The 27,947-nt window shown below is 42.7% G+C and overlaps 1 protein-coding gene across 6 annotated transcripts in view; it reads right to left on the reverse strand.

Annotated features, from left to right (window-relative positions):
* Nucleotides 1–27,947, reverse strand: part of LOC140212226 (adenosine kinase-like) — a 297,931-nt gene that overhangs the window by 126,537 nt on the left and 143,447 nt on the right. For all 6 annotated transcript variants that reach the window (XM_072282952.1, XM_072282954.1, XM_072282950.1 and 3 more), the window contains exon 5: nucleotides 24,447–24,619. In XM_072282952.1, the coding sequence (XP_072139053.1) occupies nucleotides 24,447–24,619 (173 nt within the window). The remainder of the gene's footprint in view (nucleotides 1–24,446; nucleotides 24,620–27,947) is intronic.

The following is a 27,947-nucleotide window of genomic DNA, read 5'->3' on the forward strand; positions in this document are numbered from 1 at the left end:
TATTTATTTGGGTGTTAAAATTACTAAGAAGCATAAGGATCTATTTAAAGTTAATTGTTTACCCTTAATTGATCATGTTAAACAACTGTTTACTAAATGGTCCCCATTGTCCTTATCTTTGATTGGTCGAATTAATACTATTAACATGTTTATTTTACCTAAATTTATGTTTCTATTTCAAGCGGTATCAATTTTTATCCCTAAATCTTTTCTGATATTATTGATTCTAAAATTTCTTCATGTATATGGCAGAATAGAAATCGCAGGTTAACTAAGAAATATTTACAGAAATCATAAAAGGAAGGCAGTTTGGCTTTGCCGAATCTTAGATTAACATTTGATATTTAACGTTCTGGACACAAGAGTTGGATGAAACTCAATGTCCATGATGGATGAACCTCGAGCAGGAGAGTCTGTACAGGGATCTTTGCTGGCTTCTATTCTAGGAGCTGCGCTTCCCTTTGCACTTACTAAATTGAATAAACAAATGATAAATCCAATAATTAAACATACAATATGAATATGGTTTCAATTTCATAAATTTTTTGGATTGAACAAATTTATCCTGTCAAGTTCCATCATATCTAATTTTTTCTTTCAACCATCTAGAATTGATCAAGCTTTTCTTCTATGGAAAACAAAGGGAATAACATGTTTTCGTGATTTATTCATGGATGATTGTCTTATGTCTTTTGAACAGTTGTCTATTAAATATAATTTGCCTAGATCACAGTTTTTCAGATACTTACAGATTAGAAACTTTCTGAACGCTACTTTAGCTACCTTTCCGATATCGCATCAAATTGAAGTTACAGAAAAAATTTTAGGTTTAAACCCCTATCAGAAGAGTTAAATAGCAATTATTTATGATCTGATTACAAAAATACGTCTAGATACATGTGATAAAATTAAGAATGAGTGGGAAAGAGAACTTCAAGTATCTTTGTCTACAGAAAAATGGAAGAAAATTCTTCAATTAGCTAATACTTCCTCAATGTGTGCCAGACACGCCTTGATACAATTTAAGGTGGTTCATATGGCTCATGTCCAAGGATAAGTTAGCTTGTTTTTACTGCCACATAAATCCTGTCTGTGATAAATGTAATTCTGAGGTAGCTTCCTTGACACATATGTTCTGGTCTTGTCCTCTTCTAGAAAAATATTGGAAAGATATTTTTGATATTATTTCAGTAGTTCTGCGTATTGATTTACAACGTCATCCTATTACTGCAATTTTTGGACTACCAGTGATAGACCCTAGTCGTTTATCTTTGTCAGCTTATCATCTAATTGCATTTGTTACATTAATAGCCAAAAGATCCATTTTATTTAAATAGGAAGATTTTAATCCCCCCACTACATTTCAATGGTTTTCCCAAACGAAAGCATGCCTAAACTTGGAAAAAATTAGGAGTGGTACTATGGATCCTTCGGTTAAATTTGAAGGCCATTTATTCAATATTTTCATATGATGTAAGTTGACCCTTTCTTAATCCTTTGTAGTAATTTTTTTGTTCATGTATAGAGGAGCAGAGTTAATGACAAATAATAATTTTAGCCGATGTAATATGACAGCCCAAGCTTTGTTTGTTTTTTTATAGTTTAGTTTTTTTTAGTTTAGGGTTTTTTTTCTCTATCTTTATAAAATATCTTTTCATGGTCAGTTACTATGAGATTAGGAGGCTAGGGGTCATCAAGGGAATGGCGGCGTAAGGAAAAGGTCTCTCGACAAAAAAGAAGGTAAACTGCCCCATAATCGAATTTAGACAAATACTTAATATTGCATAACTATATTAATAAAAGGGGCAAGGATGATGTCTAAGAACAAGATTAAAAAGTCCGCTCCGAAGGCTGATAAACATAAAGAGACGCAGCAAGGCGACGGGCCTAGCTCCCCCACGGCAAGCCAGGACGGAGATAGTGAGGGGGAATCGGTGACTCTGTCCTTGATTCTACTAGAGAAACTACTAGAGAATCTACTAGAGAAAAATGCAAACTGAATTGGTAAAAATAATTTCCTATAATGTTATGGGGTTTTGAATCCAATTAAAAGAAATAAGATTATGTCTAAATTGAAAAAAGAGAGGGCACAAATAGCTTTCCTCCAGGAAACACATATGAGCCAATCTGAACATGGAAAATTAAAAAGAATGGGCTTTAAGCATGTATTTTATTCATCATATAAATTGAGTCACAAAAGAGGGGTAGCTACTTTAATATCAAGTACTCTTAATTATGAACATATTTCAGAGACTAGAGACAAAGAAGGACGGTTCGTAAAAATCACAGGAAGAATAGAAGGTACAGAAATAACATTGCTGAATGTTTATGCCCCTCCAGGTTGTGAATGGTCATTTTATAGACACATTTTTGACCTAATGGTCAGTTCTCAAGGGGTAGTAATTTGTGGAGGGGATTTTAATATTAGATTAAATCCTATAATAGATTCTTCAAGAATAGTTACTCAGAATAAACCTCTGACTCAGAAAGTGAATTCATTGATGGAGGAGTTGGGAATTATAGATGTCTGGAGGGAATTACACCCTACTAGTAAAGATTATACATATTACTCTTTCCCTCATTCAGCCTATTCAAGGATAGACTATTTCTTTATCTTTAATACAGATAGACTCAGGATAAAAAACTGTAATATTGCAACAATTGATCTGTCGGATCATAGCCCAGTCTCTATGTCTCTAATCCTGGAAAGGAAAATGAGGAAAACACTATGGAGGCTAAGCTCACATATACTCAATAACCCGAAAGTAATGGAGAGATTAAGGGGAGAAATCAAAGAATATCTAGACCTTAATGACACGGGAGAAACATCACCAGTGATCTTATGGGATACATTGAAAGCTGTACTGAGGGAAAATTATTTCCGTTACCACTCACATGAAAAAAATCAATGCACAAAAATTAGCAGACCTTCAAGGAAAATTAAAACAACTTTAAGTTGTAGCTAGCAACAAAAGTAATTCAAATCGAAAACAGGAAATTAGGAAATTGCAAAGTGAAATTGACGATATTTATACGTTGGAAACTCAAAGAAATTTTCTTTACCTGAGACAAAAGAATTATGAAGTAGGAGGTAAATCAGCTAGATTATTAGCATATAAATTACAAAAACAACAAGCAGACAATACAATTCATAAAATAAAGAATCCAAAGACAAAGCTTGTGGAGAGTACAATAGGGAAAATTCAAGAGAGTTTTGAAACATATTATCGAGAGCTGTACTCCCAACCCCGGGCCCCCAATGAGCCCTATATAGACAGTGTATTGAATTTTTTAGATCTACCTAAACTTACAGATTTACAAAATGAAAGTTTATTAGAACCAGTAACTGTCAAAGAACTGAACATGGCCATCTCTACGTTAAAGGCTGGAAAGTCCCTGGGTTCTGATAGGTTTACCTCAGAGTGGTACAAGTCCCTGAAGACACAGTTAGCCCCATTACTACTTAACACCTTTAATTGGATCTTGCAGAGAGGAGAAACTCCACCTTCCTGGAGAGAAGCGATTATTTCAGTTATTCCTAAAGAGGGTAAAGATAAACTAGAATGTGGCAATTATCGGCCAATTAGTGTTCTTAATTTAGATTACAAACTATTTACATCTATATTAGCGCGCAGATTGGAAAAGCTTTTACCTGGCCTAATCCACTTAGACCAGACTGGATTTATTCAACAAAGACAAACACAGGACAACATAAGGAGAACTCTGCACATATTAGAACAGGTTAATAAGAACGAGACAGAAACAATGGTAGTAGGTTTGGACGCTGAGAAAGCTTTTGATTCGGTTAGTTGGGCATTCCTATACAGAGTGTTAGGAAGATTCGGCTTTCAAGAAAAGTTTATTAAAGTAATTCAGACTCTATATGACAGCCCTACAGCCCGAATTAAGATAAATGGGGACCTCTCTGACTCCTTCATCTTAGAGAGAGGCACTAGACAGGGATGCCCAATTTCTCCTCTCCTTTTTGCGCTATATATTGAACCGCTTGCCCAACTAATAAGACAGAGCAAAATCGTAAAAGGTATCAAGGTGGCAGGGATTGAACAGAAAGTGGCGTTATTCACAGATGATGTTTTGGTCTATCTGAGTGAACCAGAAAAATCATTTATAGGATTGTTTACACTGTTGGATGACTTTGGGAAAATATCAGGTTATAAAATAAATGTAAAGAAAACGCAGGTTATGTCCCTAAATTATACACCATCCAAAAAATTGCAGGATACATATGATCTTAAGTGGGAAGCTAAATCATTAAAATATTTAGGAATAACCCTGCCGAAGGATCTTTCAACACTGTCACAGGTAAATTATGGGCCATTAATCTCAGAGATAAAAGCAGATATGCATAGATGGAATCTTATCCCCTTTTTAAGTTTAAATTCAAGGATAAATACGATAAAAATGAATATTCTTCCTCAGTTATTGTATCTTTTCCGTACCTTACCGGTGGAGGTGGATGATAATCAATTCAGGGAATAGGACAAATGGATTTCCCGCTTCATTTGGCAAGGAAAGAAACCTAGAATTCGATATAACACCTTACAGTTAGGGAAGGAAGGAGGAGGTATGGTTCTTCCTTGCCTGAGAAATTATTTTTATGCCTCACAGATAACCCCTCTGTTATATTGGTGTAATAGGGAATATAAGGCTAGATGGAAGGAAATAGAATTTGGATTAGTTGACAGTTTTCCTCTTCAGGCCTCAATAGCTGACAAAGGATTGATGGCCCAGTTGGAAAAATTTAAAAACGCTTGGATAAATCTTACATTAAAAGTATGGCAGAAGGTGGTTAATTCATGTGGAATTAATAACATGTTAAAACTCTTTAGATGGTGTGCATATGATACCGAATTCCTTCCCAACAGAGGAGATAAAAGATTTGAGCTATGAATAAAGAAAGGTCTTACAACCTACCTCTCATTTATAGATAAAAGAGTATTACAAAGTTTCCAAATCCTGCAGGACAAACATGGCCTAGAACATAATGACTTTTTTAGGTACCTTCAAGTACGAAACTATGTTAACCAGAGTTGTAGATATACAGACCTATCAACAGTAGAATTAGAATTTTTCAAGATTCTGAATTCCGCTTGCAGTTCAATACCTAGTAAATCAGTTTCTCGATTATATAATGCACTCTCCCATGCTAAAAATTTAAATACACTGTATATTAAAGAGAAGTGGGAGAAAGAAGCGGGGTTGGTACTTTCAGAGGAGGCTTGGGAGAAAATCTGCAGCTTTCAATGGTCCTCGACTAATTCCTTGACTTGGAGAGAACATTGTTGGAAAAACATTATAAGATACTTCAAGACCCCATATCAGGAAAAATATAAAGATACAAATGTGATGTGTTGGAAAAGGTGCGGCTCCAAGGAGGCAAATCATTTTCATATCTTTTGGGATTGCCCTAAATTAAGTCTATTTTGGGAAGGTATTCATAGAACATTAGTTAAGGTACTTAGGTCCCAGATACCTCTGAACTTTGAGACGCTCTATTTGGGGCATGTATTGTTTCTTGAACAGAAGGAAGATATAAAGTTGCTGCAGGCCCTCTTAGCGGCAAGTAAGAAATCAATCACTAGAAAATGGCTAAATCCAATACCATCTACATTAGAAGATTGGTACGAAATTATCTTGGAAATATTTACAATGGAAAAGTTGACTTACTCCCTGAGAACTCAAAAAGAAAAATTTTATCAAATCTGGAATAAATGGATTGAATATATAACCCCAATGCGAGCAGACTTTAGATGACTCTCCTAATGATTTATACTGCTCTTCTCATCAACACAGTAATATTGCTAACGTAAGCACCCATAGTCTAAATGTTTGTTTTTTTTGTTTTCTTTTGGAAAATAGAGAATTAACACAAGCAAAGGGAAAGATTTGGGAAAGGGATAAAAAAATGAAAAAATTAAGTAAATAAGTACATAGGGATTGGATAATTATGTCTGCGGGCAGGAGCAAGCATGAACAAATTAGAATATAAACACCTACAATGGTTGATACATAGGCTTATATACAACATTTTGGACCAGTGGAAATGGTCCAGAAGGGTTATATGGAAACTATTATTACCATTTTTCTTAACAACTAATTCCATTACTTAGCCTAATAGGTTAGATTTACCACAGTACATAATTATCTATTTAAATGTTTATTTTCCTTTTATATCATCTCAATGTGTACTTAAGAATGTATAAATAATTGTAGTTTTATACATATAAAAAAATGGAAAAGGTTATATGTGTGAAAAAAGTACATGATATTTGTGAATTCCTTATCCAAATAAAAATAAAATTAAAAAAAAAGAAATTAGGAGGCTAGACTATATTTGTTACTTGGAATCTGTGCCTGTATATGTTAACTGTTATAATTGTAATCCCGATCTCTATGTATCATTACTATTATTATGTTTATTAATTTTGAAACTTAATAAAAAGATTGAAAAAGAAAGGATAAGTGCAGGATGAAGTGGGTCAGTACTGGAGACTTGTCTGCCTATACTTTCAATAGTTTGCTCATTTCTGATTTACAATAATTTTTGACACACTTTGTGTATCCCTTAATAATGAAACGTGACAGAAAATCTCCTTTAATTCCTCTGCTGTCTGCTTGTTTCCCATTATTACTCCCCAGACTCACTTTTGTGCAGTATTCAAGTTATATTTACTATTTTGCAATCTAGATAATGTTATTCAAATTATATAGATTTATGGTATTTATAAATGAAGATACAGCACAGAAATCATGACATTTACTAAATTTATATCGAATACTTGGTCAGCCTCATTTAGAGTACACTCTCAGAATTTTTGGCAACACATTTTGAAGATTACAGAGAGGTATAGATGAGATTTATTAGAATGGTTCTTGGGGATGATGGATTACCATTGATAGCAGCTATAGGGCAAACAGAAGATGTATACAGTCTAAAACCAAAATGGTTTTAGAGTTTCTAATAGTTGAATGGTCAGCAGCTGGAAGGCACATATTTAAGAAAGAAGAACCTGAACCAGCCAAGAGCTGATTTTACTCATGAACAGTTAGGATTTGGAACACACTGCTTGATAGGGATTGGATAATGATTCAACAGCAACTCTTTTCTGCTGTTCTATCTGTAAGGAGTTTCTTCTTTTATGTTACTGCTAAGGCTAATAAAATGGCTTCTCTGTAATGTTAACTGCTGAGTTAAAGGTAGCAGCTTGTTTGGGTTATAATTACTGATAACGAGAATTGTATTGAATTGGGATAGATGTTATTCTTTCTTGTGTGTCTGTAAGCTATTGTTTTCGCTGGCTTTGGGCAGAAGGCGCGATGGGAACAGACAGGAGATGCGATGCGGTAAGCTGGCCGACGGAACAGACCCCAAGCAGGAGTCCGAGGCCCAGTGTCTTCAGCGAGGAGAGGAGACAAGGACAGACTTGTGTGTGTGGAGCGTTTGGTCGACCACCGAGGCTGGTCCCATTCGAGGGTCGGCGGAGTTCGGAGGACATCGACTGGAGGAAAGGGAGATCCCATTAATTGAGCTCCAATGGTTGTGCACGAAGTGGTTGAACTTTGATAAGTTTGGCGCCTTTTAATTTCTTTTTATATTGTATCTCTATTAATTACGTAGCTCCAGTAAATACTTATAAAGTGTAATCATTTAATCGCATATGGTATGCTGTCTGTTATTAGGCATGGTGGGGTACATCACACAGCATCCATACAAACTTGATTATCTAGTTTGGCGGGGCTGAAGTCTGCTCCCCCTAGATGAAAGCGAGCTAAGCGAGCCTGAGGCTTAACAGGAGGCTACATTGTGGGGGCTCATCCAGGATTGGATTCTGTGGAAGCTGTGTGATCGCCCTGTTTAAATTATGCATGCTGCAGGGGCGGAAAGCTGGTGTGTCTCTGTGGGATTGCTGGTTATTACTGCATGCGTCTTGGGTGAGGTGGCTGTTGATACCCCGGAGGTCTTTGTTCCAGTTCAGACTAGCACTGATGAGATGGTGGTGGGACTGCCAGTGTCTATTGGTGCCCCAGGTGAGGCGGGGCCATGGGCTGTCCATACTGTTAGGAGAGAGAGGGAAGAGTGGTCTGATTCGGAGGTAGTGTCTGCAAATAAATGTTCCAGCTATGGCAGGCTCCGCCTGTTTTTTGGGATAATGTCCACCCCTAAAGGGGCAGAGGTGTGGGTGGAACAGACCTCTCAGTTGTTAGATGAGTGGCAGTGCTTGGCTGAGGGAAAGCAACAGGGATTGGTTGGAAGTTTGGATAGGCAAGCTGTTGACGTTGTCAGAACTGTCAGGTTCAATTACCCCGTAGTGACAGCTGCCAGTTATATGAAAGCAGGGGAAAATGCGTTTGGGTCGACTGGAAGTAAAATGCAGCACCTGGGGGGCTTTCCATACCTGAGCCAGGAGATTGGTGGAAAGTTTAGAGGTTATCTTTTCTGGCTGGGGGGGAGGGCAGATAAATTGCTTGTGGTGCCAGGGGGATCAGCTCCTCCCTCAGTTGTTCAGCTGATCAGAGAGGTGTCGGGAAACTTAGTGGAGGCCCAGTGGGGGAACGGCTTGTGGTCTCCGGGGGAGCACGTTCCCAGCAATGTACCAAGGAACTCCCGAAAAGAACAGACCATATTCTTGAAGGCTCAGAGGGAACACGCCCTCAGGTGTCGTTATGGATAGATAGAATCTATGCTAAAGCCATCCTCGACACTGGGGCGCCGGTCAAGTAGTTGTACAGTTCGTCTTACAACCGGTTTCTGAAGCATTTACCCTTGACAACATTAAGGGCACTGGAGATTTGGGGTACCAGTGCCAGTGATTATCCAGACGATGGTTATTGGTCAATGAAACTGGAGTTCTTGGAGGCCAAAGTGTGGGCGTCAGAGGGTCGTGAATTGTTAATACTGATGTGTCCGGACCCTGGTGCGACAGGCAGCATTTTGGTTCTTGAGGGGACCAACACCCCGCTGGTGAGGAGGTGCATGGGGCCATGCCAGGAGGAGGCGGGTGAGAGCTGTTTGGGAGCATTGTCTGTGCACTCAGTGTTTCAGGCTGCTTGTGAGGATGTGCGTAGCAGCATTGGGCCGGTACTGAATTTAAATGAGAGCCAATGGTGGTACGGCCCGGCGGGAGGAGTATTGGATGGTGAGACCCTCTTAGTGGACACTATGAAATACTCCGAGGGAGGGGAGTTGACTGCTGAAGACACCTCGGTGAGAGAGAGGTCATGGCGACTGGGCCCTGCAGCCGTGGAAAACGTAGGCAGCATGTGTGTGGATTATAGGACTCTGAACAGGCACACTGTCATTGACCAGTATACGGTCCTGACGGCCGAAGACGCGATGGTCTGTCTGAGTGGTGCGACGTGGTTTAATGTGCTGGATCTGAGGAGTGGATGTTGCCAGATCCCGATGAGTGAGGCAGATAAGGAAAAGATGGCCGTTATAGGTCCCCTAGGATTCTTCCGGTCCGAAAAGATGCCACAGGGCATATTTGGAGCCCCTGCAACCTTCCTGCGTGGCATGGGAAGACCATGGGGGATGTGGAAGTGTTTGGAGTTTTGGCGTATGTGGATGATCGCCTAGGGTTTGGATTAGCCTTGGGGGACTATGATGCGAGGCGAGTGCCGGAACGCGGGCGACAAAGAATTAACGAAGTAAAATTTTCTTTGGCCGAGTGCCAGGTCTGGAGGAGGACGCAGATCCTGAGTGTTTGACTGAGAGGGGAGATTTGCACCGCTGAACTGAATGCTCAGAAATGCAGACTGGAGACTGAGTGTTGCAATTTTGGGATAACCACTGAAGAATTGGAACCCATGCTCGTCAAAGTGGAGACGGGGATACAGAATCTGAGCCGAAACTGTGGTCATTTACTGATGAATTAATCCAGAGAGACGAAACAATGACCAACCTTCGAAAGGATCAGCAGAAACTCAAGAAATCGATCCAGAACAGATTGGAAGAAGCTGGTGGTGTAATTGCGTCCCAGATGGAGATGGACGCAAAGCGTGTGTCAGAACTGCTGAGACCGGGGTGACAGTTGAAGGAGTCCAAGAAGAAGCTGACGTCTCGATTGCAGGAGGCTGAAGAGGCAGCCCAGGCTAAGTGCTTCAGTTTGGAGAAAATCAAACAGCAGCTACCAATCAAGGAAATGGGGAAGAATACGAATTCGATGGATGATGAGATGGAGGTGTGGTGCATGCTGCCTTTCGCTAACTTCCCCTTGTTGGATAAAGAGACTTTTGGCCCTTCTCCCACTGAGTCAGGGATAGTGAGAAAGGCTATCTGTGGGCAGCATGGGTTACAGCAGGACCCTGAAGGAAAAGGAGTGGGGCCCTGGACACGGGACAGGGGGCTCAGAGATGCAGTGGGGGCATGAGTGAGAGATTGAGAGAGGATTTGGCAAGCAGACCCAAGGTATCCCCAGTAGTGTCCGAGCCTGAAGGGTTTAGGTGAGGGGGTACGGAGGTCTCGGAGGATTAGGAAACTCCCAGATAGGTTGGCCTATGTAGCGCCTGAGGAACAGGGTGTAAGGTCTACTGTTTGCTGAGCAATGTCACTGTTTGTACCTGGATTGGGTTTTTGTGTCTGCAGGAAGGGTTGGCGAGTTAGTTAGAAATCATGAGGACATGACTAAATTTCGTGGGGGGGGGAGTGTAAGGGGTTTCTTCTTTTATGTTACTGCTAAGGCTAATAAAATGGCTTCTTTGTTATGTTAACTGCTGAGTTAACAGTAGCAGCTTGTTTGGGTTATAATTACTGATAACGAGAATTGTATTCATTTCCTAACCAATTGGGGTAGATGTTATTCTTTCTTGTGTGTCTGTAAGCTATTGTTTTCGCGGGCTTTGGACAGAAGGCACGATGGGGACAGAGAGAAGAGGCGCGATGCGGTAAGCTAGGCGACAGAATGGACCCCGAGCGGGAGTCCGATGCCCAGGGTCTTCGGTGAGGAGAAGAGACAAGGACGGACTCGTGTGGAGCGTTTGGTCGACCAACGAGGGTGGTCCCATTCGAGGGTTGGCAGAGTTTGGGGGACATCGACTGGTGGAAAGGCAGACCCCATTAATTGAGCTCCAATGGTTGTGCACATAGTGGTTGAACTTTGATAAGTTTGGCGCCTTTTAATTTCCTTTTATATTGTATGTATATTAATTACATAGTTCCAGTATTAAAGTGTAATCATTTAATCGCATATGGTGTACTGGCTGTTATTTGGTGGGGTGGGGTACATTACACAGCATCTACACAAACTTGATTACCAAGTTTGACGGGGCCGAAGGCTGCTCCCCCAGACGAAAGCGAGCTGAGCGAGCCTGAGGCTTACCAGGGGGCTACATATCCAATGACTATATATTATTAGCACAAAGAATTTGCCATCAACTTGAGGAATTAGAAAACCACTGCAAACTCCTTGCAGTAATTTTTGAAAGACTGTTGCAAGGGTCGATTTTAGTATCTGATATAAGAATATACAGTGACTAGGGTAATGGGCAGATAGAGAAGAAATGAGACTTATGTAAGAAAAATAAAGAAATAGGTTTGATATAATAACTCAGAATCAGGTTTATTATCACCGGCATGTCACATGAAATTTGTTAACTTAGCAGCAGCAGTTCAATGTAATACAGAAGAGAAAAAATAATAATAAAAGATAAAAAAAATAATAAGTAAATCAATTACAGTATATGCATATTGAACAGATTTAAAAAACGTGCAAAAAACAGAAGTACGTTTATCACAATACGGAGATATATCTAAATAAAAACGAGACAACTTATACTTGGTCATACGGGCCCTATGGACCACTTTAAATTGTAGGAGAGAGTGGCAGGCACATAATGATGAAGTGTTAACCAATTTAAAAAATTGATTCCAAGTTTCCTCAGAAATTGAAGTCTGTAAATCTTTTTCCCAAAGATTTTTAATTTTATCTAGAGGAACACTTCTCACTCCCAACAGCATATTATAAACATTAGATATAGATCCATTATAAAAAGGTTTCAAATTAAAAATTACATCTAGCAGATTCTTATCAGGACTTTTAGGAAATGCAGTTATTTGAAACCGTAAAAAATCTCTTATTTGTCGGTATCGAAAAAATTAGTTTTGGGTAAACTAAGTTTAGTTGACAGTTGTTCAAATGAAAAGAGACTTCCCTCTACAAACAGGTCCTGAAAGCATTTAATACCTAATCTATCCCATTCTTTAAAAGCCACATCAATCATAGAGGGTTTAAAAAATAATTAGAAAAAACAGGACTCGAAAGAGAATATCTCAATAAGCCAAAGTATTTTCGGAACTGTATCCAAATTCTCATAGTGTGTTTAACTATCAGATCATCAGTTAACTTAGTCAGAGACAAAGGAAGTGAGGATCCAAGAAGAGAAATAATAGAAAATGTATTAACAGAGTTAGCTTCTAAAAAAAAACCCACATTGGGCAATCCTCACAGTTAATGTAATATAACCAAAATGTAAGATTTCTTATATTAACTGCCCAATAATAAAATCAAAAGTTTGGTAAGGCTAATCCTCCATTCTTTTTATCTTTCTGAAGATGAATTTTATTTAATCTAGAACGCTTATTCTTCCATACGTAAGAAGATATAATAGAGTCAAGAGAATCATAAAAAGATTTAGGAATAAAAACAGGCAATGCCTGAAAAAATATATAAATTTAGGTAATATATTCATTTTGATAGAGTTAATTCAGCCAATCAGCGATAACGAAAGAGGCGACCAATTTGATAGTATCCTTTTTACGTGATTCAACAGGGTAAAAATTTTTTTCTTTAAATAGACGCTTATAGCTTTTAGTGATTGTTACACCTAAGTAAGTAAATTGGAGGTAAATGTAATAATGGAGAAGCTTCACTCATTCATGTTTTGGACATGCCCGAGTCCTGGAAAACTCGATACTTTTCGAAGTAATCTTTTAAGCCTAATCCTTTGACCACTTTATTTGGTATTGTTGGAGGAAAGGATATTATTTTGGAGTCATCTTACTTGCATATTTTGGCTTTTATTTGCTTATGGCCAGAAGGACGCTCTTGCTTAAATGGAAAGATGCAGCCCCTCCTATTCACGCTCAATGGTTACGTGATGTGCTGTCATGTTTAAATTTAGAGAAGATTCGATGTTCAGTCTCTGAATCTAGCCAAGACTTTCAAACATTGTGGGGAGCTTTTTTGAATTATTTTCAAAACCTTTGATTTGCAGTTAAAGCGCAGATGATGACTAATAATTTTATTTCCCCTTTTTTTCTTTACTAATCAGCTTCAGTCTTGGTAGTGGGTTAGATTTTTTTTATATAATAAAATTCCTATATTTCAATATTCTGAATTAATTAATTTGTATATGTAACGTTCCGTTATTTTGGCTCGTGTATGTCTAGGGGAAATCCCGCCCAGCACCTGCTTCAGCAGTCCCCTCAGGGTCAATCGTCGCCCGAATCAATCACAAACATCAATCATCAGCCAGCACACCCAGTAAATTTTAACACATACACTTTATAGATATTACTAATTCTAGGGCATTAATATACATGTGATACAGAGAGGAAAGTAATGAAAAAAAAAGGCGCCAACACTTATTCAAAGTCCAAGTTCTTCGCGCGCTACCGTTGGAGCTCAAGTTCGACGTCAGACGACCACCCGAATTCCGTCGACCCACGGCTCGGGACCACCCGAAGTGATCGACCGGAGCCTCTCCGCACGTCCGCCGTCCTCCTCGTCTCTCCTCCCGACTCCCCCCCAAAACTCAGTCCACAGTCATATCATACAGCATGGCATCCGAAAACAAAACGATACATAACCACCCATTGGCTAATAGCACCCTCTTATCACCCTCTAAACCACAATAAACTGCTAGCGCAAACTCTCTGCAGCGTTAAAACACAACAAAGCCGCATTCCACAGATTAACATAACAAAAATCGCCATTTTAAATGTAACAAAAGAAAGACCCCGTACACTCTCCCCCCACCTAAAAAAAGTCATGCCCTCATGACGTTAACAGAATTCACTAGTACTCCTTGTAAAACACAAAACCCAACCCAGGTGCATAAAGCAGTGACATAACTTTGCAGGGCAGTAGAGATTACACCCTGCTCTCCCGGCGCTATATAAGTGAGTCTTTCCGGGGGATGCCTACTCCTCTGAGGCCTCAGGACTTCCTCTGTGGACTCTCCCTGTTCAGACACCCCAGGTGACCCCTCGAGCCGATCTGTCGGACCTTCCCCTTCACCGGGATCCCTCTGCCCCGGTGAGCCCTCTGGCTCGGGTTCTGCCTCCACCCTCTCCTCCCCCAATGCCGGCTGTAATACAGGCGGCTCTGCAACACCCTCCCTCGGTCCCCCTGACTCAGTGATGGAAGGGCCAAGAGTCTCTTCTCCTGGCACCGGGGAATCAGCGAACGGAAGCAGGTACCACACGTCCGAATCATCATCTTCCGATGACGTATCCCTTCTCGAGGTGGGGACCGGCCCCGTTTTCTTCGCAGCGGCCTCTTCCCGCGCCCCGCGCCCTCGCAGAGTCCTCGTACTAGGAGTAAACTCCCATTCGGACTCTAGGTCCATCTTCACCTCTCGACCCAGAGGCAACAGGTGGTTCCGATGGAGTACCTTGACAGGCCCCTGCCCGCCCTCAGGTCTCACCCGGTAAACCGGGAGATTCGGCATCTGACTCTCCACCACATATGGGGTGGCTGCCCAACGGTCCGCCAACTTGTGCTTACCCTGTAGTCCTAAATTCCGGATGAGGACTCGGTCTCCCGGCAATAGCTGGACGAACTTTACCTTCTGATCATACCTCCTTTTATTCCGCTGGTTCTGCTTGGTGGCTGCCGCCTCAGCCAACTCGTACGCCCTTTTCAACTCTCTCCTCATATCGGACACGTACTTCAGACATGGCTTCGAAGGTATTTCCCCCGCTTCAGTCCCAAAACACAGATCAATGGGCAACCTCGCTTCCCGTCCGAACATCAGATAGTAGGGCGAGTACCCCGTAGCATCATTGCGAGTACAATTGTAACAATGAACCAAATGGGCGATGTGCTGACTCCACTTACTCTTCCGTCCAATCTCCAAGGTGCCGAGCATGTCCAGCAGGGTCCGGTTAAACCTCTCGGGCTGAGGATCACCCTGAGGGTGATAGGGGGTGGTTCTGGACTTTTCAACCCCAAGCATATCCAGCAATTCATGGATAAGCCTGCTCTCGAAGTCCCGTCCCTGATCACTGTGGATCCGCCGGGGAAGGCCATAATGAACAAAGTACTTCTCCCATAACACCTTCGCCACTGTAGTCGCTTTCTGATCCTTAGTAGGAAAAGCCTGCGCATATCTAGTGTAGTGATCCGTGAGGACCAAAACATTCGCGGTATTGCTGGTGTCCGGCTCAATAGACAGGAAATCCATACACACCAGGTCCATGGGTCCTGCACTCTGCAAGTGGGATAACGGAGCCGCCTGCGCAGGCAAGGTCTTCCTCCTGACGCAACGGCTACAGGTCTTACAGTATTCTTCCACCTCCCCCCTCATCCGGGGCCAGTAAAACCGGTCCTTGACTAATCCATAGGTCTTCTCTACCCCTAAGTGCCCGGAATCATCATGTAGAGCCTGAAGCACAGCCTTTCGATACTTCTCGGGCATGACCAGCTGCCAGCGCCGGGGGTGGTCCGGAGGCGAAGTGACTCGGTACAGGACGTGGTTCTTCAGCTTCAACCGGGGCCACTCCTTCAGTAGTAGAGGAACGGAGGCATGTTTCGCCTTCTCCACCTGCCCCATATCACCCTGGCTAACCGCGTACCAGATAGTGCCAAGGCTTGGGTCATCACGCTGAGCCGCCTGTACTTCCTGGTGACTCAACTCCGGCAGCTGCCGGTTCCTCAGAGCAGTCACATTACAGTAACCAGTGGGCAGCGCGTCACCGTCAGCCCCCAGTTGATCTACTGCCCGATCCGTTCCCATCTGTGCTCCTACTTCCCCGTCGCTCCCAACTTGACACATGGCCTTTACTCCCTGGGCAGGGACACTCTTCCACTCCTCGGCCGTGCCCGACTCGTCGTGCGCCCGACGAGACAGGGCATCTGCATCGATGTTCCGACTCCCCGGGCGGTACTTCAGGCTGAACTCATAGGCAGACAAGGCTGCTACCCACCGGTGCCCAGTAGCGTCCAGCTTCGCCGAAGTCAGGATATAAGTGAGGGGGTTGTTATCAGTTCTCACTTCAAACTGGGCCCCGTATAGGTAGTCACTCAACTTGTCTACCACCGCCCATTTCAATGCCAAGAACTCCAGCTTGTGAGTGGGATAGTTTCTCTCAGATGGCGACAAGCTCCGACTGACAAACGCCACTGGCCTCAATCCGTTTCCCTGTTCCTGGTACAGAACAGCCCCAAGACCCTCGTGACTGGCATCAGTGTGTAGAACATACGGCTTCCGGGGATCAGCAAAAGCCAACACTGGGGCCTGTGTCAGCGCCCTTTTTAGAGATTGGAACGCCTCCTCACATTGAGCATCCCACCTCACTCCAAAAGGCTCCCCCGGGTTCAAGTATCCTCCTACCTCCGACCCTCGGTCTCCCTTCTTGGTGGCCTGGGGGCCCTCCCCCCTCGGCGCATTTCGTCTCTCACAATCCTTCCGTAAGTGGCCAGCTTCCCCACAGTGGTAGCACGCCCCCGGCCACTCACATTCCCGGCGGAAATGCCCCTCTCTCCCACAGTTATAGCACCCACTACTCGCCGCCTCTCTCCTCCCGATACGGGCCCCCGAGGACCCCTTGGATTTCTCTGGTCTCATCCCGGCTACCACCTCCTGAACCGCTGAAAACCGTCCCTGAGGGTCCGAGCCCCCTGGTCGGCCCAAAGCACACTCCTCGGCCCGTACCTCTCGGATCAGCCGTCCGAATGATGGAGGGGAGCTCTGCTTAAATGACTGCCGTACACTCCAAGCCACCCTGTCATCCTCCCGGGAACCGCTACATATCTGGCTCATCCTTAACTCCGCCACATCGTCCTCCCTCACTATACCTCGTCGCAGCAACCCCGTAAGCTTTCCTTCCAGCCTGAAAGCATAGTCGGAGAGCTTTTCCCCTCTTCTCTGCCCCATCCGTTGAAACTCTGCTAAATGCCGCCAGGGATCCCCTGACAGTCCAAACACTTCCTCCAAAGCGTCTAAACACTCCGATAGGGAAGCCAAGGGGCGTGCCGCTCTCAGATCGCGGACCACCCGGGCTGCCCCGCCCCTTAAGCTTTCCACCAATCGCTGTCTCTTTTCCTCATCCGAAACTGGCCACACCTCTAACAATTGGGATGTATCTTCAACCCAGGTCTCATAGTCATCCTCCCCTTCCGGGGTGGGCTTGGCTCCCGAGAAAATTCTCAGCTTCGGGCGGTGCACCTCAACCCTTCTCGCCAGGGAGATAATGGCAGCCGTTAACTCGGCAGTCTCCTCAAGCCCATGGGGGCGAGGCCTGGCCAAACCTTCCCACTCCGCACCTCTACCTCTTGCTACGGGCACCCGGCCGGGGGCCTCAACTAGCTCCTCCGGCACCTCCTCACTTGCGTCCTCGGGGAGGGTATGGAGACCCCACGGCCCCGCCTCCCCCTGGACATGGACTGTCGCTGGTAATTCTAAAGCCATGACGTCGGCACTCGCCCGCACCAACATCCAGCAAGCCTCCAGTTCTTTCCCACCCCTTCTAGCTACAAGTTCTACCTGCCCGATACCTTTAATCAAACTCAACCCTCGCACCAGTACCTCTGCCGGAATGCGATAATCGACCCCGCTTACCACACACGCATGATTCACCGGTACCTCCTCCATTTCACACCAACTTACAATCTTATCTCGCTCCATCTTCACACCACTTACCGCAACCACAAGTACAACTTTCCCGAAAAAAAAAATCCAAATCCCGGACGAGCCCCCACTTGTAACGTTCCGTTATTTTGGCTCGTGTATGTCTAGGGGAAATCCCGCCCAGCACCTGCTTCAGCAGTCCCCTCAGGGTCAATCGTCGCCCGAATCAATCACAAACATCAATCATCAGCCAGCACACCCAGTAAATTTTAACACATACACTTTATAGATATTACTAATTCTAGGGCATTAATATACATGTGATACAGAGAGGAAAGTAATGAAAAAAAAAGGCGCCAACACTTATTCAAAGTCCAAGTTCTTCGCGCGCTACCGTTGGAGCTCAAGTTCGACGTCAGACGACCACCCGAATTCCGTCGACCCACGGCTCGGGACCACCCGAAGTGATCGACCGGAGCCTCTCCGCACGTCCGCCGTCCTCCTCGTCTCTCCTCCCGACTCCCCCCCAAAACTCAGTCCACAGTCATATCATACAGCATGGCATCCGAAAACAAAACGATACATAACCACCCATTGGCTAATAGCACCCTCTTATCACCCTCTAAACCACAATAAACTGCTAGCGCAAACTCTCTGCAGCGTTAAAACACAACAAAGCCGCATTCCACAGATTAACATAACAAAAATCGCCATTTTAAATGTAACAAAAGAAAGACCCCGTACATATAAATATAGGGTAAGGAGTCTTTATAAGCAATTTAGTATAATGTATTGATATATTTTTTTTCTTGTATTCTGTATTCTTATATGTACAGTTAATAATAAAAATATTGGAAATATAAAAAACAGAAATAAGTGAGGTAGTGCCCAAAGGTTCAACGTCCATTTAGGAATCGGATGGCAGAGGGGAAGAAGATGTTCTTGAATCGCTGAGTGTGTCCCTTCAGGCTTCTGTACCTCCTACCTGTTGGTAACAGTGAGAAAAGGGCATGCCCTGGGTGCTGGAGGTCCCTGATAATGGACGCTGTCTTTCTGAGACACCAGTCCCTGAAGATGTCCTGGGTACTTTGTAGGCTAGAACCCAAGATGGAACTGACTAAATTTACAACCCCCTGCAGCTTCTTTCGGTCCTCTGCCCTCCCCCATGCCAGACAGTGATGCAGCCTGTCAGAATGCTCTCCATGGTACATCTATAGAAGTTTTTGAGTGTATTTGCTGACATGCCAAATCTCTTTAAACTCCTAATGAAGTATAGCGGCTGTGTTGCCTTCTTTATACTACACTGATATGTTGGGACCAGGTTAGGTTCTCAGAGATCTTGACACCCAAGGACTTGAAACTGCTCACTCTCTCTATGAGAATTGGTATATGTTCCTTCATCTTACCTTTCCTGAAGTCCACAATCAGCTCTTTCGCCTTACTGACGTTGAGTGCCAGGTTGTTGCTGTGGCACCACTCCACTAGTGGGCATATCTCACTCCTGTATGCCCTTTCGTCACCACCTGAGATTCTACCAACAATGGTTGTATCGTCAGCAAATGTATAGATGATATTTGAGCTATGCCTAAGCACACACCTCTGAGGTGCGCCTGTGTTGATCGTCAGCGAGGAGGATATGTTACCACCAATACACAGATTGTGGTCTTCCGGTTAAGAAGTTGAGGATCCAATAGCAGAGGCAGGTACAGAGGCCCAGGTTCTGCAACTTCTCAATCAGGATTGTGGGAATAGTCAATGAACAGCATCCTGACGTTAGTGTTTGTGTTGTCCAGGTGGTCCAAAGCCATGTGGAGAGCCACTGCGTCTGCCGTCGACCTATTGTGGCGATAGGCAAATTGCAATGGGTCCAATAGGTCTTTTTAGGCAGTGGTATAATTGCTGCTTTTTTGAAGCAAGTGGGAACTTCTGCCCGTAGCAGTGAGAGGTTGAAAATATCCTTGAATACTCCTGCTATTGATTGGCACAGGTTTTCAGAGCCTTACTAGGTACTCCATCGGGACCTTCCGTCTTGCAAGAGTTCACTCTCTTTAAAGTCAGCCTAACATCGGCTTCTGAGACAGAGATCACTGGGTCATTAGATGCAGTAGGGATCCTCACAGCTGTAGTTGTGTTCTCCTTTTCAAGGCGGGCATAGAAAGTGAAGCATTGCTGCCATTCATACTATTGGGTTTCAGTTTGTAGAAAGTAATGTCTTGCAAACCCTGCCAGAGTTGCCATGCATCTGATGTCGCCTCCATATGGGTAAACTACTTCCACTCCTTGGGAAATCATGTTAACAAGTTTACTTTGGAAAATTTTGATAAAGCGAGCTTTTGCCATGTCAGATGATCAAATCAGGAATAACCCAACTGGTTTTGTGACTAATGGTTAATTATTTGAAGGAGAGAAATGATCCTGGGAAATAACAAGATAATAGGAATAGATAGGTTTATGAAAGGAATACATGTTTGTTCAAATTACTGGAGCTCTCCAAGAATGTAACTGACAGAATTATCAGAATAATGAGAGCTTACTAAAATGAACTGAGAAGTCTGCTCAAGGGCTCAGTCCATTGAGAGGGAGCAGCTCATGTGTAAATAGATGTTTCGGAATACACAGGATAGGTACGTGATTAAACAAAAAAATTCCAAGGGGAGGACTCACCATCAATAGTTAATGAAAAAGTTAAAATTAGTATCTTAAAGAGAAACACACACAAAATGCAGGAGAAACTCAGCAAATGAATGAACGTAAACACAAGAAAATCTGCAGATGCCGGAAATTCAAGCAACACACACAAAATGCTGGTGGAACACAGCAGGCCAGGCAACATCTATAGGAAGAAGTACAGTCAATGTTTCGGGTCGAGACCCTTCGTCAGGACTAACAGAAAAAAGTGATAGTAAGAGATTTAAAAGTGGGAGGAGGAGGGGGAGACCAGAAATGGTAGGAGAAGACAGGAGGGGAGAACATAGAACATAGAATAGTACAGCACATTACAGGCCCTTCGGCCCACAATGTTGTGCCGACCCTCAAACCCTGCCTTCCATATAACCCCCCACCTTAAATTCCTCCATATACCTGTCTAGTAGTCTCTTAAACTTCAGCAGTGTATCTGCCTCCACCACTGACTCAGGCAGTGCATTCCACGCACCAACCACTCTCTGAGTAAAAAACCTTCCTCTAATATCCCCCTTGAACTTCCTACCCCTTTCCTTAAAGCCATGTCCTCTTGTATTGAGCAGGGTGGTGCCCTGGGGAAGAGGCGCTGACTATCCACTCTATCTATTCCTCTTAATATCTTGTACATCTCTATCATGTCTCCTCTCATCCTCCTTCTCTCCAAAGAGTAAAGCCCTAGCTCCCTTAATCTCTGATCATAGTGCATACTCTCTAAACCAGGCAGCATCCTGGTAAATCTCCTCTGTACCCTTTCCAATGCTTCCACATCCTTCCTATAGTGAGGCGATGAAGCCAAGAGCTGGGAAGTTGATTGGCAAAAGGGATACAATGAATAAATGTTCAACGTTTCTTGCCGAGACTGCTTATCAGGACTGGAAAGGAAGAGAAGAAATACCAGAAATAAGAAGCTGGGAGAAGGGGAAGGTGGACAAGTTAGAAGTTGATTGGTGAAGCCAGGTGAGGTGGGGGGGGGATAAAATATGAAACTGGGAGGTGATAGGTGGAAAAGGCAAAGGAATGTTGAAGGAATCCAACAGGAGAGGAGAGTTCTTCATGGGAGAAAGGGAAGGAGGAGGGCACCTGGGGGAGAAGCTATGCACCTGAGGAGAAGAGGTAAGAGGCCACAGTGGGGAATAGAAGGAGGAGGAAGGGGGAAGAAAATTAAAATTACTGGAAATCGATGTTCACACCATCAGGTTGGATGGAATATAGGATGTTGCTCCTCCACCCTGAGAGTTGCTTCATTGTGGCAGAAGGCCATGGACTAAAATGTCAGAAAGGAAATGGGGATGGGAATTAAAATGGTTGGCCACCCGAAATTTCTATGTTTTACAAAGAGAAAGCACACTGCTGCCCAAAGGGAGGAGGCAGGTTAGGAAAACGGACAGAAAATTTTAAAAACCAATGAATAATTAAATGGATAGAGTACATGAGAAATTCAGAAATGTATAAACCAATGAAAAGAATTTCATATAAAAAAGGAAAGGGTCAATATTGGGTATTAGTCCTATAGAAAAGTGGATCTGGAGAGTAATAATGGAAAACAAGGAGACAGCCGAGGAATTAAAGGAGATTTTGTGTCTGGTTTTATTTTGAAGGGATACACACAGTGTCTTGGAAATTACTGTAAATCAGAAATGAGCAAACTTTTGAAAACACAGGCTGACAAGTCTCCAGGGCCTGATCCACTTCATCCTGCAATTATCTTATGGTCTTATAAGTAGTTTATATATTGGTTTTAATTTTCAAAATAATATTGCTAAGAATCCTGCCATTAACCTTGTACTCTGCCTTCAAGTTCAACCTTCCAAAACGTATAATTTCACATTTTTCTAGATTGAACTCCATCTGCCACTTCTCAGCCCAATTTGGCACCCAAACAACATACTGATATAAACTACGGCAACTTTCTACACTATCCCCAACACCTCCAAAAGGAGCATTAAGCAGGGACATCCAAGTGTTGGTGTCTGATATGTGATGGAAGTATTTAAGGGAGAGACTAAAGGGCAGATGGAGGCAGATAAAGGATGAATTCTGGTAAGTGAAGTGTGTAGGTAGAAGGTAGATGGAACCAGGAAGGGAAGGTATGAAAATGGGCGATGTATAGGACGGAGGAACTGTATGGGAATAAAGCTGGAAGGAACAGCGATAGGTGGGAAGGAGAGGAAGATGGGAACACAGGAGGTAAAGGTTACAGTATGTGAGACTGAAAAATTCAGCAATTATTTCTTGAGTTGTAGACTAAGTAAGTGGAATGAGATATTATTAACACTTCTCAATCTACCTATGATCATTTAAATTACATACCACCTCTGTGTTTATCTTGCTGGAGTGAATAACTTTACATTTATCCATGTTAAATATCTGCCATTTGCTTTAAATCCCCTATGTCCCTCAGATTCCTTTTAAATATTTTCTCTTTTTACCTTAACTATATATCCTCTACTTGTAGACTCGTCTACATTGAGATAACGACCATTCACCTTATCTATACCATTCACCTTATACAGCCACCCCTTAATCTCCTACGCTCTAGGGGACAGATGTCCCAGCCTATCCAGCCTTCTCTTATAACTCAACGCTTCCAGCCCAGTAACATTCTGTGAGTCTTTGCTGTATTATTTCCAATGTTATCTTCCTATCTAGTTAACAACCAGAAACACATACATTCATGTAAGTACAGTCCCATTGACATCTGTACTGCAGTAACATGGCAACCTGACTCTTGTACTCAGTTCACCTCATTCATACTCTGAGCTGCAAGTCATTATTAGCTTTCAGTCCCATTAATTTCTCCAACATCTTTAAAAACTAATACCAATTTCTTTTTAAGTCCTCCTCTACATCAGGTTGTAGCTTTCTTGGGATTTCTGGTTCATTATTTGTGTTTTCTGTGAAGACAGAATTAAAATAATTGTTCAATTGTTCTGGCAGTTCTTTCTTACATGTTGTAAATACTCTTGTTTCTGACTAAGGGGCCTATGTTTATCTTCACAAACTTTTTCTATTTAGTATGTTTTGTTCTTTTCAAGTTTACTCATATTGTAATTTAGGCAACTTTACATGACTCCCTTGTGGGTGTAAAGTTCTTTTGATCAATTATCTTTCAGTGGGGCTATGCTTTTAAGAGACAGGGCTAATACCATGCACAAAGAAAGGATAAGATCCACTGAAGATGGTGAGATCTTTATACCTAATCCTTTCCACAACTCTCTTTGCCATCAACTCACAGTCTCTTCTGTTTTAACTTGGAAGGCTAGACAAAAACATAAGGTAGACTGGAGGAAAAGATGGAAGATGTGGTGTAGTATGTAGAATACATTTTAAAATAAGGAAAATAATGTAAAATAAAAGGACTAGATGTAATGCTGAGTGCGTACAAGTAAGTAAACATTGCACAAATGGATAGGGCTACAGCCATCAACACTATCCATGGGAAAGGTGTAACATAGATTAACATGGAGTATACCACAAATAAGGAAGTCGTCGGAAGTTTGAGTTTATTTCCACCGCAGCATACAAGACCAAGTACAAATAAATCAAGATTTTTGGGAGCTGTGGTGTGATTAACAGGAAAGGATTGCTTTTGTTGGTCACATAGCAGAGAAGACAAGCAAGACAGAAGAGTTTAAATGAACAAAAATTATAATTCCTAGGCATAAACCATTTATATGAAGTAGAGACCATGAATACATTCTGCTTATTTCCCTGAAGTCTGGGGAGTAATTTGGGATTACTTGGAAATTATAATATTAATACAACAGTTCTTTGGTTTGAGACTTATCTCAACAAGGACTCTCAAACAGCAGACATGGTTGCACTGAAATAAACAAACCTTGAATGAAACATACTGAAGATCCACTGACCAGTCACTCGGAACAGCATTTGATCTTTTAAACAAAACAAGTATTCTAACCTTAAAACCAAGTTTCTTGAAAGGATTCGCTGACCTGTTGTCACCAGTGATGCAGGCAGCACAAGTGCCAGTTGGTTGTTCACTTTGCTCATAGTAATGGGCATCAACATGCGCTTCTTCAGCTTTTTCCTTCAGGATGTCACCAAATTTATCTCTTCCAATGCACCCAAAGAAAGTTGCTACTTTATGGGGCTGCTGAATCATCCACTGCAAGTGAAGGGAAAAATTTGTTTCAAAAAGTATGATGGTAGATCTAAGACAGTCCATCAACGTGCAATCACCTCCAAAATACAAGCCCACAGTTCTCACAATTTAGACTTCTATAAATTCACCTAGATGCCCACACTTGCCATAATCCTGAAGCAGCCCCAATCAAAGTTGTAAATTATGTCCTTTGTGATTGTGACCACAAAGATAGATTAACCACAGAACCATAGAAACTACAGCACAGAAACAGGCCCTTTGGCCCTTCTTGGCTGTGCCGAACCATTTTCTGCCTAGTCCCACTGACCTGCACACGGACCATATCCCTCCATACACTTCCCATCCATGTATCTGTCCAATTTATTCTTAAATGTTAAAAAAGAATCCGCATTTACCACCTCGTCTGGCAGCTCATTCCATACTCCCACTACTCTCTGTGTGAAGAAGCCCCCACTAATGTTCCCTTTAAACTTTTCCCCCCTCACCCTTAACCCATGTCCTCTGGTTTTTTTCTCCCCTTGCCTCAGTGGAAAAAGCCTGCTTGCATTCACTCTATCTATACCCATCATAATTTTATATACCTCTATCAAATCTCCCCTCATTCTTCTACGCTCCAGGGAATAAAGTCCTAACCTATTCAACCTTTCTCTGTAACTGAGTTTCTCAAGTCCCGGCAACATCCTTGTAAACCTTCTCTGCACTCTTTCAACCTTATTTATATCCTTCCTGTAATTTGGTGACCAAAATTGAACACAATACTCCAGATTCGGCCTCACCAATGCCTTATACAACCTCATCATAACATTCCAGTTCTTATACTCAATACTACGATTAATAAAGGCCAATGTACCAAAAGCTCTCTTTACGACCCTATCTACCTGTGACGACACTTTTAGGGAATTTTGTATCTGTATTCCTAGATCCCTCTGTTCTACTGCACTCCTCAGTGCCTTACCATTAACCCTGTATGTTCTACGTTGGTTTGTCCTTCCAACGTGCAATACCTCACACTTGTCAGTATTAAACTCCATCTGCCATTTTTCAGCCCATTTTTCCAGCTGGTCCAAGTCCCTCTGCAGGCTCTGAAAATCTTCCTCACTGTCTACTACACCTCCAATCTTTGTATCATCAGCAAACTTGCTGATCCAATTTACCACATTATCATCCAGATCATTGATATAGATGACAAATAACAATGGACCCAGCACTGATCCCTGTGGCACACCACTAGTCACAGGCCTCCACTCAGAGAAGCAATTTTCTACCACCACTCTCTGGCTTCTTTCATCGAGCCAATGTCCAATCCAATTTACCACCTCTCCATGTATACCTAGCGACTGAATTTTCCTAACTAACCTCCCATGCGGGACCTTGTCAAAGGCCTTACTGCCTTCCCTTCATCCACTTTCCGGGTAACCTCCTCGAAAAACTCCAACAGATTGGTCAAACATGACCTACCACGCACAAAGCCATGTTGACTCTCCCTAATAAGCCCCTGTCTATCCAAATGCTTGTAGATTCTGTCTAATGCAGAATAACAGCCAACTGATAGAAAGGTTGAGTGGTGGTAAAAATCTTCTGAGGTGTATATATTTCAATGCTGGGAGTATTGCGGGGAAGGCGGATGAGTTGAGGGCGTGGATTGACACGTGGAATTATGACGTTGTAGCAATTAGTGAAACTTGGCTACAGCAGAGGCAGGACTGGTAGCTTAATATTCCAGGATTCCGATGTTTCAGATGTGATCGAGGCAGAGAAATGAAAGGTGGGGGAGTGGCATTGCTTGTTAGGGAAAATATTACAGCAGTGCTCAGGCAGGACAGATAAGAGGGCTTGTCTACTGAGTCCTTGTGGGTGGGGCTGAGAAACAGGAAAGGTATGGCCACATTAGTGGGATTGTATTACAGACCACCCAATAGTCAAAGAGAATTGGAAGTGCACATCTGCCGACAGATAGCAGGCAACTGCAGGAAACATAAAGTTGTGGTGGTAGGGGATTTTAATTTTCCATATATTGATTGGGTCTCCCATACTGTTAGGGGTCTAGATGGTTTAGAGTTTGTAAAATGTGTTCAGGAAAGTTTTCTAAATCAATATATAGAGGGACCAACTAGAGGGGATGCAATATTGGATCTCCTGTTAGTAAACGAGTTAGGACAAGTGACGGAAGTCTGTGTAGGGGAGCACTTTGGTTCCAGTGATCATAACACCATTAGTTTCAACTTGATCATGGACAAGGATAGATCTGGTCCTAGGGTTGAGGTTCTTAACTGGAAGAAGGCCAAATTTGAAGAAATGAGAAAGGATCTAAAAAGCGTGGATTGGGACAGGTTGTTCTCTGGCATGGATGTGATCGGTAGGTGGGAGCCTACAAAGCAGAAATTTTGAGAGTGCAGAATTTGTATGTTCCTGTCAGGATTAAAGGCAAGGTGAATAGGAATAAGGAACCTTGGTTCTCAAGGGATATTGCAACTCTGATAAAGAAGAAGAGGGAGTTGTATGACATGTATAGGAAGCAGGGAGTAAATAAGGTGCTTGAGGAGTATAAGAAGTGCAAGAAAATACTTAAGAAAGAAATCAGTATGGCTAAAAGAAGACATGAGGTTGCCTTGGCAGTCAAAGTGAAGGATAATCCAAAGAGCTTTTATAGGTATATTAAGAGCAAAAGGATTGTAAGGGATAAAATTGGTCCTCTTGAAGATCAGAGTGGTCGGCTATGTGCGGAACCAAAGGAAATGGGGGAGATCTTAAATAGGTTTTTTGCATCTGTGTTTACTAAGGAAATTGGCATGAAGTCTATGGAATTAAGGGAAACAAGTAGTGAGATCATGGAAACTGTACAGATCGAAAAGGAGGAGGTCCTTGCTGCCTTGAGGAAAATTAAAGTGGATAAATCCCTGGGACCTGACAGGGTGTTCCCTTGGACCTTGAAGGAGACTAGTGTTGAAATTGCGGGGGCCCTGGCTGAAATATTTAAAATGTCGCTGTCTACAGGTGAGGTGCCGGAGGATTGGAGAGTGGCTCATGTTGTTCCGTTGTTTAAAAAAGGATCGAAAAGTAATCCGGGAAATTATAGGCCAGTAAGTTTAATGTCGGTAGTAGGTAAGTTATTGGAGGAAGTACTAAGAGACAGAACTTACAAGCATTTGGATACACTGGGACTTATTAGGGAGAGTCAACATGGCTTTGTGCGTGGTAGGTCATGTTTGACCAATCTATTGGAGTTTTTCGAGGAGGTTACCAGGAAAGTGGATGAAGGGAAGGCAGTGGATATTGTCTACATGGACTTCAGTAAGGCCTTTGACAAGGTCCCGCATGGGAGGTTAGTTAG

Source organism: Mobula birostris, chromosome 18 (assembly GCF_030028105.1).
Source record: "Mobula birostris isolate sMobBir1 chromosome 18, sMobBir1.hap1, whole genome shotgun sequence".
In the NCBI taxonomy this organism is placed as follows: Eukaryota; Metazoa; Chordata; class Chondrichthyes; order Myliobatiformes; family Myliobatidae; genus Mobula; species Mobula birostris.